The sequence below is a fragment of the Nymphalis io genome, chromosome Z (genome assembly GCF_905147045.1).
Source record: "Nymphalis io chromosome Z, ilAglIoxx1.1, whole genome shotgun sequence".
NCBI lineage: Eukaryota > Metazoa > Arthropoda > Insecta > Lepidoptera > Nymphalidae > Nymphalis > Nymphalis io.
The window spans coordinates 17,099,574-17,112,215 of record NC_065918.1 but is presented as its reverse complement, the minus strand read 5'-3'; the positions used below and the strand labels follow the sequence as shown (position 1 = coordinate 17,112,215).

Here is a 12,642-nt window from a genome sequence, read left to right as displayed (position 1 = left end):
TTAAGAAATATAGAAAGTTTATTAATACCAATAGGTACATAATATAAAATACATAACTTCACTATTTCATAAGACCTGCGTTAGATGCAATAAAAAGAATCAATTTATTTTGTGAGTGCATATTTTTAACTATGGTGTTCATTTCATTGGCCCATATCATTGTTGTAAGTTTGTGCTAATAACACTACTTTAATGTAACAATTAATATTATTTAAATCTTAGACACTAGTAATAATCTATAGATTTCTTATAAACTAGTAAAAATAAAGCCTACAAACATGTAAAATTCAGACAAAACTGGACGGAGGGGTTGCAAAATAAAATTTAAAGATTAAGCATATGAAACTTTCTGTTCATATGCTTCGTCTTCATTCCAATATTCTTGGTCTGCAAATGTACTGTGTCGGAGCTTACACCAACGAGCTCCAAACCTCAGTATCAAGATAATGACCATCAGTACAAACATTGAAAGTATAGCAATAGCGGGATACATCATGAGAAAAGCCATTTTATATATCACTTTCCCTTTTGTGCAGTTCAAGGTATTCTTGAGAGGTTGTGAGTGGTTGCCGTGAAATGGAGGCTGCTACTTCGGAACCGTGCCTGTGGACTTCGTGGTAGTCCTCACTGTGGAAAGGATGCACGTACTGAACCTGTTTGTATTGGCTTTCTAATTCAGTAAAGTCCAGTGGTGGCTGTTTGTGCGGCGTTGCGGACCAAATAGAAACAATCCAGCGGTTTCCTGTAAAATATATGAAATACCTTACTTAGGATTAAAATGATAGTTTAAAAAATATGTTAAAACACTAAAAGTATTTACGATGTCAGGCAACAATAAAAACATTAATCACCCGTGTGTCTGTCTAGCCAATAGTCTGAGTATCTGGAGCAGCAGCAAACGACGTTCAGGATGAGCAGGGCTCCAAATATAACAGAGCAGATCGCTATAGCGATATAAAACGGCGTGAAGTCACCCACTTTAGAAAGAATTGGATTTATAGCTTTGTATGTTCCATTTCCTGTAAAGTAAGCGTGAGATTCATATGCCGACATTTTCGTATTAGAACCTGCCGAAGAAAAAATAAGCTTCAGGTACTTCGCTTCAAAACACCCAATATTGCCATGTATAGACTGATTACAGCGAATTTATTATGAAAAATAGCAATAACAACAGACACTTTTACATTTAGGGCGTGGTAAACAAGACGCTTGAGAAATTTGAAAAAACTGAATTAATAAATTAGACGCAAACTTCTCAATTAAATGAAAAGAATAGGTCGCAAAAAGGCGATGAGATGTTACCTTCTTTTTATAACTTAAAACTTATCTTGCACTGTTTCATGTAAGAAGTCGGTTGCAGCTTTACAACTGTAAAATGTAAGTTGACAAGCGACGCAGGTTGCCAAATGCTTGAAGCGGCATTACTCTATGGACTTACTAAGCTATGGTTTAATTTTTTAATTTGAAACAGATAATAAAGGTAACCTTAATTATTACTTGTAATTATCATGCAATTAACTAATTAAAGAGCATCGAACAAAGATCCATTAAGCTGATTTAATGTTGTCTATTAATAAATAATTTAAGTACTTTCCTTGAAAATTATAAAAAAATAATAATTTTTTATTTAATTATGCAAAGTTGTTTTTTTTTATTTGGTTGGCAAAGATACCTTCACAGGAAATTGTGTGCTTTTAAAACTGAAAGGTAAATCTGTGTATTTAAAAAAATAAGTACTTAGTATCAACTAACCGACTAAGTATCCATAAATTTTAAAAAACAATGAGAAAAAAATACATGCGGTGGCCAAACGTCCTACCGTTATGTCGTTATAATAATAATAATCTTTATTTGAAAATATAAGCATTACAGTATTTACACCAAGTCGCTTATATCTACACTAATTACTAAACATTTTTTAATTATTCATACTAATTTAACATAACATACTACAAGGATAAATAAAATAAAATTTAGTAAAACAAAAATAGAATTAAAATTTGTAAACAAAATAAGCTTAAATCTATTTAGGAACCACAAAATTAATTTTTAAAATTCTGAAATATATAAATTTGTTTGAACATAGTATAAAAGGGATCATAAAATATGTCTACATCTCGACAACGTACGAAGTCATTTAAAAGTTTAACAGCCCTAGCAGTGGGGCTGTTGCTAGCTTGGGGAGAATGCCACATAGGTGGATAGCAAAACAATCTATGTTGCCGTCTTCCAACACCACGCATATATTTGTCGGGAACATATAAATATATTGATTCGCGTACAGCAGTGCTATCCACCCTATGCACTAGAATTAAATAGTAAAATTTTATAAGTGCGGCTTCCCGTCTAAGCTGAAGTGAATCTAGACCAACCATACCTGACACAAACATTGAAGGATAGAGAAAAGGGTAATATCCATATTTACGTTTAAATAAATATCTACAGAATTTTCGTTGAATTTTTTCTAACATTATACTATACATTGCCTCAAGCGGACTCCGAACTATTGCATTATATTCTAATTTACTACGGACATAGGCATTATACAATTGTTCTATTACTTGGGTATTCTTAAATTGCGATGATATTCTAATAATGAAACCAAGGCATTTATTAGCATCTTTGCATGTTTTAAGTATATGGTCATGAAAATTTAGTTTTCTATCCATTATAACACCTAAATCCCTGATTTTGGGTACATGTTCCATTGGTGTGTCAGACAGATTATATATATTTTTAATAAGTTTACGAGATCGAGAAAAAGTGATAGTTTTACATTTTGAATTATTAAATGATAATTTGTTTCTTATAGTCCAGTCAACTACGGCATCGATATCACGTTGTAGCGCTACACAGTCTTTAGTCTCGGTTACAGATAGGTACAGTTTCAAATCATCAGCAAACATAAGGCATTTGGCATTAGAGATAACACTAGGTAAATCATTTATCATCATCAAAAATTGCATAGGACCCAAGGTACTACCTTGACTAACCCCTGATCGTGTATAATACTCTTCCGATTTATACCCGTCTAGCTTAACAAACTGTCTTCGATTTTTTAAATAGTGAGCCATCAATTCTAAGAGCGAAGTTGAAAATCCTAATAAAGCAAATTTGTTTAAAAGTACATCATTATCTACAAGATCGAAGGCTTTTTTGAAATCAAAGTAGGCGGCATCTACTTGACAACCAGACTTAACTTTAGTACTTATATAATCTACAAATTCTGTATGATTAGTCAATGTGGAGCGTCCAGGACGAAACCCATGCTGGCAATCACTCAATTGCCCCTTTATTTGTATATAAATGATGTTATTAGAATCGATTCAAATATCTTTCCAAATACACAAAGAACAGCGATTGGTCTATAATTTGTTGTATCCGTGGACGAGCCCGATTTTGGAATAGGTGTTACTCGGGACACTTTCCACTTGCTAGGGTATAAACATTGTTTAATTGAAAGATTATATATATGAAGTAACGGCACTTCCAAAGCTGACAAGCAATCTTTTACTAGAAAGGGAGGTATGTTGTCAGGACCAAAAGCAGTTGAAGCCTTTAGTCGCCGTATTGCAAATCTGAGTTCAGCAACTGTCACTTTTTCGATGGTTACCGTAGATTGGCAACCAAAGCGATTAGCCTCTGTCTCGGCTATCTTTACGTGTAACAGAGGAGAAGAATCATGAAACACAGAACTGAAATATTTAGCAAATGAATCAATAGCTTTCTGCCCTTCTACAGCTTTATTCTTATAAGTATATGTTTTTATCTGCTGCCTAGTTTTACGTTTTTCTTTTACAAATTGCCAAAAACTTGATGGTTCTATATATATATATATATATTGTTTTCAACCCTAGATATATAATTTTTAAATTCTATATTTATAAGATCCTTGACTTTAGTTCTATAGTATTTAAAAAGTTCCCTATTAAACTCCAAATCATAACACTTAAACTTTTTTAGATTAAAATATTTTAATTTTATATAATATATTATTTCTTTGGTATACCATTTTGGGTAATTATATTTATTACTTTTGACTATTGTTCTTGAAGGAACGTGTGTACTAATAACACTATTAAGTTTATTATATAGCATATCTACGGCTAAGTCTAAATTTAAATGATGTTTTTCAAGTAAGTCGGTCCAGTCAATATTAGCAATATCAACGTACAAGCTATGGAGATCTGCTTGCCGAAAGTTCCACTCCGTGATTAAATATTCTCCTGGTGTCGCAATATCTCTAGGGGCGGGTGGTATGCATCCATGGGAACTAGATGTTCCGTATCGGATGATATTTTAATATTATTATGATCTAGAGTAGTTAGTACTAAATCTAAGATACATCCATATTTATTGCTAATATTATTACATTGTTGTAACTTACTATATTCCATAAAATTATTAAATTGAGATCTAACACTATTATTGCACGAATTTACATTGAAATCACCAACTATCATAAATGGATATTCAGTATACATATTTATAGCATTTTCTATACATGTTAAAACATCAAGATATTGCTTACTGCTGTAACTGGGTGGTAAATATACTACACATATCATTAACTTAATATGTTTCCAGGTAATAATAGCAAACAATAATTCTTTATCATCAGTTAAGTTATCTACATTTGTAATTCTTTTTATATTATAACAATTTTTAGCTGCCAATAGAACCCCGCCCCACCCGACGTCGCCGGGCCGGTCTTTCCGTAGGACACAGTATTCAGGTGGAAAAAGTTCAGCGTCATTGACAGAGCTATTGAGGAAGGTTTCTGTAAGGATGACAATATCGCTAGTTATTGTTCTAATATTATTATAAAACATAGTAGTTTTCGTTCGGAGAGCTCTTACATTTTGGTAATATACCAACCTATAAACTTACAAACTCATTTACAAAACGATAACAAATACTTAAGTATGAGTATTTTCGAACAAACTACTCAGCTACTTTTTGAAATATGTCAAAACTATAAAAAGTACTAAAAATTGTATGATCTTATCTAGATCTTTCATAAGAATTAATGCCATTTTTATAAAAACTACATGCATTATTTTAGAAAAAATTCCGTTTACGCACCGCACGCAACGGAAGCCCACAAAAAGAATAAATATTCCCCTATTTTTGCAACAGTAGTGGTTGTAGCGTAATGTTATAAATATAAGCCAATAGCTTTTCTCTATAAATGGGATATCCAACACTAAAATCTTTTTTCAATTCGATTATATTTGAGATTTGCGCATTCAACAAAATAAACTCTTCAGCTGTTATATAATATTAGTATAGATAAATAAAGTTTTCAGAGAGTTAAACGGTTTTGTTTAACTTGAATATTGTGGAATAAATAAAAATCGTGCACTTGGTCATTTACACGATTAACAACGACGTGGATGACGGGGCATCTGAGCTACAGCAACGTAAATCGGAAGACATGTATAATATAATCTAGGGAGCTCCGTGCGCTGTGCGTACATACTATACGCGTGGGCGCGTTTTACCCTCGTTAGTCCAGCATAAGCTGAACCCTATTTAATATGATTGATCATTAGTTGAGATCCGATCTAAATAGATCGGATCTCAACTTACATTATATAGGAAATATCTAAACCTTCGAAACTGTCCATTTTTTAGCTTTGTTCCTATGAACTTTCAATCATCATAATTTATGTCTTTGTTCTATTGGGATTACAGTTTTACTGCTCCAGACGGCGATCAGTTACATTTTTGTTATAAGTGTATAATAATCTACGACTAACTATTTAAAGCATTTATTTGCGTGAAATGCGTAACGGTTGTTTATATTAAAGCTTAAATTTAATTATTCCAATGTTCAAATAAAATGTTAATTTTAGACTTACCTCAGCTAGAGTGAGAGAACGTAATCTGGTGATAGACTATGGGCGTTGGGTTGGTAAAATACGGTACAATCGTTTGTATACCGCCTGTCTAAGCGGCTAGTGTACGCATGTTCAGGTTTTAATACACCCATGGTTACAATTGTATACTTCATTTCGTATCTACTTTTACTTTTTTTTCTTAACTTCAGTAAGTTTTATTCTGCAATAATTTGTAGGGATTCTTATTATTTTCTAGTCATAGGTTTTTGCAATTAATTTCGACAAAATTGATCCGATTATTTATTTAAAGCAACTGTTATAAGAATATCCTGGAAAACAAGAAACTTTGTATAATAATCACTTGGAATTTAACGATGTTTGAAGATGTTGTTATGGGTTATGAAGGTGTAGATAATAATAAGTAAAAGCACATTTATTAATTCATTGTTATTTATTTACACATATATTTACATTTACAATAAATACATAGAGGAATAATTAAAACACAACATACAGGCTGTCTTAACGCAGTTGAAAGTCTTAAATTTATTGCATTTGCTTAACCCATAACGAAAAACATATAATGTCAGAATTACCTTAAGAGCATAATAAATAGTACCTAATAGCTAGTGGCTGAAGTTCGAACGAAGAACATGAAGCATGAGAATGGGTCGGAGTAATTTTTAAAATAAATTTAACGACCTTGCTCCACACTACGAAGTTAACATTTTGTATCAAGTTCTCATTTCTATAGTCGAAACATGCGTATGGTATTTCAATGGCAACCTCGAGAGACTCCAATATTTAAATGCTGCAACCTGCGTATCGAATAACTAAACTAGTACTACACATGCCAGTGAAGTCTTACTTAATTTTAAGAACATTTATTTTGCAATTATATATTCTGCTCGTTATGAAAATAAGTGCAACGACATAGGGACTTGTGAGGTACACCTGGATGGGGGTTCGAAGTTACCAGGACTGTGGCGGTGGACAGAGACCGGGGCTATCATTTTAAAAATCATCTGAATGCTTTTGATTTGATTATGTGGATTTATTTACAAGAGCCACTAAGTTAATTTAGTTATAATTATTTAATATTTATGTACAAAGTAATCAGGTTGTTGAAAATTCGCTCGTTATGTATTGAAAGGAAAGAATTTAGAACAGCTATTCCCAACCTGTGATACGCGTACCCCTAGGGGTACACGGGGTCTCATTGGGGGAAGGTGAAAAATGTATCGGTAAAGGTAAATTGATCTGATTATTGTTTAATTATGTTTAAAATAATATTAAGTTTAAGATTTAAAGTTCTGAAATTAATAAAAATACTAGTTTTTTAATGTAATGTTTAATCAAATAATTTTTGTCAAAATTCATTGAAAAATCAGCAATTGCTATAGGAATATCCTTGAAAGGAATAAATAAATAATGAAATATATAATAACAATGTACATAAAGGGACTCCTACAGTCTATAGATCAGAAGTCTCTAGACAGTATTAAGTATATTTAGAAAAATGAGACGCATTTTAGGAGTGTGTATGGAGTTATCTGGCTGAGGGTACTATACATCTGAATACAATAAGATTTAGTAATAATTAAATATAATTAACATAATCGTACGTTGTGTTTAGGGTGAGATTCGAGTTACAATAAAAAAAAAAACTTATTCAATAAAAATTAGGCGTAAGTGTGACTATCTTTGTTGAATTCCCGCGGCGACCTGCGAATGAAATAACTCAATTAATTTCATTGTTTTATAGCAAATGTTTCGCGACAAGGGGGACGATACGAATGAAATGACACCAGTGCCAGTATTGGCGCCAATGTTGGTGCTGTGAGCACCAAGGACGCCACGACTCGTGTGCTGACGTTATTTAATTTCCCCCTCTCTTAATTACGAATTAAATATAATCATATATCTCATTAAATACTTTTTTCAAAAAATGTGTTCGAATTGAATTAAACAAAACGTAAGGGTGTATGTAATGTTGCCAACGTGGGACGAGGCATTAATAAACTGTTTCATAAGTGAACAATATACACACAACTCACCCCGCGCTGCTCCGCTTGCCGGACCGCGACTAGTGTCCGTCTAGAGTCCTGTTTACTGGAAACCGATCATTAACGATCATTAACGATCATTACGATAAGGAACAATGCATATCGCTTAGCACTCATACACGTTTTAAAATATAATATAATTTGGGTATAATATTGTGTTCAACGAGTAAGTCTATTATCATGTCTGGTTTTTCTCAGCACGCAACAACAAAGATACCAGTAATGTTATGATAATAATATTATTGGTATACATTATGATGACAATGTAAAGCTAGAAATTATATTTTCGGATCGAGCCTCTTATTTCATTGAGTACTTCAAACTTCGGATTATATTTTTAATATTTGTTTACTAGCGAAGTACTCGGAGGGACCAAATGATGAATGAAATAAGAACTATATTTCACTGTTCACATTACTTTAATAAATTTGATCAATTTTGTAACATTGACATTACGTATACGTACTGTTACAAAAAAACTAACAACAGCGTGATTCGGGAATTTCAAATAATGAATCAACGCCATCTAGTGACAAATAGTAACAAACATGTTTACTCTTAACAATATTAAAAAATATATAATATATGTTACATGCTATTCATAAATATTTTGTAGGAAATTAAGTACGATATATAAATATAATTATTTATAATTTTCGTCAAATAACGTATTAAATAATTAGGTATTGAAACAGTTACACAATGTAACTATTGAGAATAGTTTTAAAGGACAAGCTTTTATATAATTCATGTACAAAAACCAAGAATTAGTAGCCATACTAGATACCTTACCTAATAACTTCTTTAAAATAAAGCTGTAGTTTGATCTACGCAACCTACGTGTTCAAAAAGATTGTAAAAGTTATCGATAACCTATATATAGAGTACAACACTCGGACTAATTCTATACCATAAACAAAATTTCAAATTCGTTCCTGAATGACTTCACTATTCTAATACATTATTGTACTACTGATAAGATTTAAAAAATTAATTTATTTAGTTAAACTTATATTTTTAATAGTTTAATTATTTCGCTGAGCGAAGAACATTTGCATGCGCGAGCAATTATGAGTATTTTACCAATTGTAACATTACTAAAAATATTAAATTATAAATCGATGTGTGGATACTGACGCTCCCCGAGTGGTACCTACTACTTTTAGTGTGGTGGTGGAAAGATGGATCGTACATTTGACGTACGTCAAGGTAGTGTGGTTACTTGGTAGAGTGGTGTCAGTTTGTTGTTCGTATAGGAAGCCGGTCAGGCATATGGAGGGTGATGTAGTGGTATAGTGATGGTGAGATGGTACTCACAGCTCTTCCTGTCCGCGAGTCGGTTCCGGCGCCGTTCTCGCACCAGCGGGCGTCGGTTGGGAGTGGTGGAGCGCACGAGGGTCTGAATTATCTCGTCCTCCGGCCCTGTCCCTCCGCTGAAGGGTTACAAGGTTTTACTTCATTTAGGAATGTATTGTAATGACAATATATTATTGTTATGATTTAGTAATGTTTGACCAAATATGTCAACATCTAGACACGCGGTAGCGTGTCAAGCCAAGTTCAAGCTAACAATTGGCGAGCAGCACCATGTGTAATATTTATTACACGAAACATTTGGAGCCATTTTTGACTCTCTCATAACCCAAAAACTATTTTACATAAATATGTCAAATTTGGCTTATATATTGAGACTCGCGAGATACATATGTGTTTTAAATTTGATAAACACACCTAGAACGGTTATTTAGATATTAACGTCCAAAAATCGTCATTTTTATCACTGACTGATCAAAACTCTAACCCAGTTCCATATGAACTAGAAAGTTCAAATTTGGCATCCAGATAGATAGATAGGTGAATACAAAGGAATAAATCAGAAACTAGTAAATTTTTATCATTTTATTATAATTTTTCAATTAATGGATTGTATAAGGAATGCTTGCTTGTATGCTGCCTGCCTGTAATGTCAGAATCAGTAATCAAAATTGATGACAACCGGTTTTTATGTGGATTTTAATTCTTGTGAAAATATAACGAGTGGAATACTACCTATGAGAACTTATATATACGCATATGAGAACTAGCCAAGTCAGATCTTAGGCTTCAATATATTATCCTAAGTCATAAGAAGAAATGATATTTTAAGATGTTATAAAATATTTTATGTTGTTATAAATAAATTTCAGGACTAATCATTGAACTTGGCACCCATTTAGATCTCACTTCTTTTGTCGTTAAAGTCGACAACCAAGGCATGTATCATAATATTGAACTTGGCTCTCATTTCACATATATGTTTTTGATGGGTTAACATAGTAATTAATTGAGAAAGAGAGCGTTATTTCCGCTTCCCCGGCTCGTCGGCTCGTTACAATTCGCCACAAACGTGATTCAATATTGTAAGATATCTTCAGTGTCTCCAATATGAGAGAGAGTACGTGAAATATATAACAAGATCTATATACTTCAACACTACGCCGGTTTTCCGGACCTTGTCTTTGTCTGAACTTCACTCTAATTACTTTCTATATATAATATTGTCGTCTTACTTGCGCGGACGCATAGCTGGTTTGCGTCTCGAGTCCATCAGGTCCCTGTCGGCGTCGCTCTTCAGCAGTTCCTTGAGCGCGCTGTCTGCCATGTGCTCGCCCTTGCTGGCGTAGTTGCCCACCTGTGACGTCACCAAATTGTCATACATGCACTATTCAGTGACACTATCTCACACGATTATAACGTTGCCTAATTATAAAAGAATCGCAGGAAGCAAATTTATAAAATGTGCTGCGCCTCACACCTTGTGATACAATATTAAAAATGTAATATAATAAAATAAGAACAAGCGAAAGTATTCCAAGCAGTAATGACCAAATTTATTGCAAAATAAGTTAACACATTTTTTTTACAATAAATTTGTGAAGTATATTATATTCAGATAAAAATGAGAAGCAGCAGTAGAGAAAAATCTTTTTCTAAAATCTGCCGCGGTAGACTCGACCATATCGGTCGATGATGAAAATGGACTACTTGACAATAATGTACAATAACCTACACTATATGTACGCCTCGGCAAATACCGTTCCGTAATGTTCCGTTAAAGTGAAGTATTTTATGTAAATTAAAAACTTTTCCTTCAGTGACGTTGTCAACTGAAATAGCTTCTAATCGTGTCACACTTACATCAATGATCATCTTCCCTCTGGTCTTATTCCTCTCGCGATGGTTGGCCCTCTTCTCCAGCTGTTGTAGCACCCTCTCGCGCGTTGTGCGATACTCCAGCGCGAACTCCGCGATCACCTTCAGAAGCTCCGAAGGTCTGGTCTTGGGGACGTCACCCAGAGGCACGCCAAGGTAGAGCAGGAACTTGTTATATCTGAAATTAATAATAAATCTAGCTTCATAAACACCAGCTAATATTGCGAAATTTTCAGTTTAAATTGAAACTTTAAATCCAGTCAAACGAAATCTTGCCAATTTTATTTGCCATGTCATAAGTAATTCGCAATCGCCACACGATAAACAATAAGTTAAAATTCGCAAAACAAAATTTTAAACAGAGTCGATTATGTAACAAATTTCGCTATGCCTTGCGGTGAATACAAATTAATTATGTAAAATTTAAAGCAATTAAACACAAGCGCTTCAGTTCGTCCTTATCGTTGTTAAAGTTCGTAAATATAGAATTATTAAAATATCGTAGTAAATATAAAAGTAGTGAACAGGTTTGATCTAAGAAGAGAAGTTTTGTTTTGTAATTGTATTACCGCTCGATGTAAATATTGGACACTTTTATAATTTTTTGCTCCGATGTGTTAAGGATTCCAATCGCCAGAACGTTTTTCTTTGTCTCATACACCGCTACTTACCAGGAGTCCCTTGAATCATTTTCTCAAAAACAAATACCCAATTACCTGCTCATGACCCGCTTCTTCACAATGCTGAGTAGAATGATGCGTTCCGCTGCATCAGTGAGGAACTCGTTGATCTTGGTCTTGAAGATCTGAGAGCCATCATGTTTGGCAACCCTCTTCATGTGATCCCAGGAAGCTTTGCAGTCTGATTCCAGTTTAAGAAGATTAGCGCTGAGTACTTCGAAGTCGACCTTGGAAGCGCGGATAACAGGACCGACCTGACCCAGCAGGATTTATTATTAAAATTGGTCAAGTTTATAATATATTATATAAATAAGTCAAGTATAGAATATATTACATAATTGTAAACAGACTACTGTAACTAACGAAACTAAATAAGAAGGAAGAATCAGGAAAGAGATGTCGAAGTTATAGTTATAATAATTATATGAAGATTTTTGACACTTTTTGCAATGTGACATCAACATTTACTGTTTTAATAAAAACTCTTACCTCACTAAAGAAGTCGGTGGTATCAGGGAACTTCTCGATTATCATCTCACAAATGTGGTACAGCAGTGGGTGCTTATGGACGGTGTCTTTAACCTCCATCACCTTAGAGAGATATTCCAACCGGAACCCTTTCACCTGATTACCATTTAAGAAGCTGCCTACAGACCTCAGCGTCGAAAGGATCACTTTAAATGTTTTGTTAACTTTCAGCAGTTCTATGCCCTGCTTTAGATCCATTAGAGGTTCTGCTATTTCTTTCTGTAACGTTATAAAAGCCTAAATTAATATAACATGTATAGTAAATTTATATAACATGTAATAAAATCGACTCGTTAAAAATTAAGAAATATGTATTATATAATTACTATATCA

At 33.4% G+C, this 12,642-nt stretch overlaps 2 protein-coding genes across 2 annotated transcripts in view; both read right to left on the bottom strand.

Annotated features, from left to right (window-relative positions):
• On the bottom strand, positions 1–1,402 carry LOC126780365 (uncharacterized). The gene is made up of 3 exons (XM_050504812.1): positions 1,303–1,402; positions 852–1,019; positions 1–742 (listed from the first exon to the last, which is right to left on the bottom strand). The coding sequence occupies exon 3, from the start codon at positions 506–508 to the stop codon at positions 332–334; it is 177 nt and encodes a 58-aa protein (XP_050360769.1). The 5' UTR covers positions 509–742; positions 852–1,019; positions 1,303–1,402; the 3' UTR covers positions 1–331.
• Positions 1,403–6,281: 4,879 nt separating this feature from the next.
• Positions 6,282–12,642, bottom strand: part of LOC126780366 (FH1/FH2 domain-containing protein 3) — a 28,659-nt gene continuing 22,298 nt past the window's right edge. The window contains exons 13-19 of the mRNA XM_050504813.1: positions 12,271–12,528; positions 11,818–12,035; positions 11,087–11,279; positions 10,459–10,580; positions 9,227–9,342; positions 7,901–7,955; positions 6,282–7,568 (exon numbers count right to left, since the gene is read on the bottom strand). Of these exons, the coding sequence (XP_050360770.1) occupies positions 7,930–7,955; positions 9,227–9,342; positions 10,459–10,580; positions 11,087–11,279; positions 11,818–12,035; positions 12,271–12,528 (933 nt within the window). The 3' untranslated portion in view covers positions 6,282–7,568; positions 7,901–7,929. The remainder of the gene's footprint in view (positions 7,569–7,900; positions 7,956–9,226; positions 9,343–10,458; positions 10,581–11,086; positions 11,280–11,817; positions 12,036–12,270; positions 12,529–12,642) is intronic.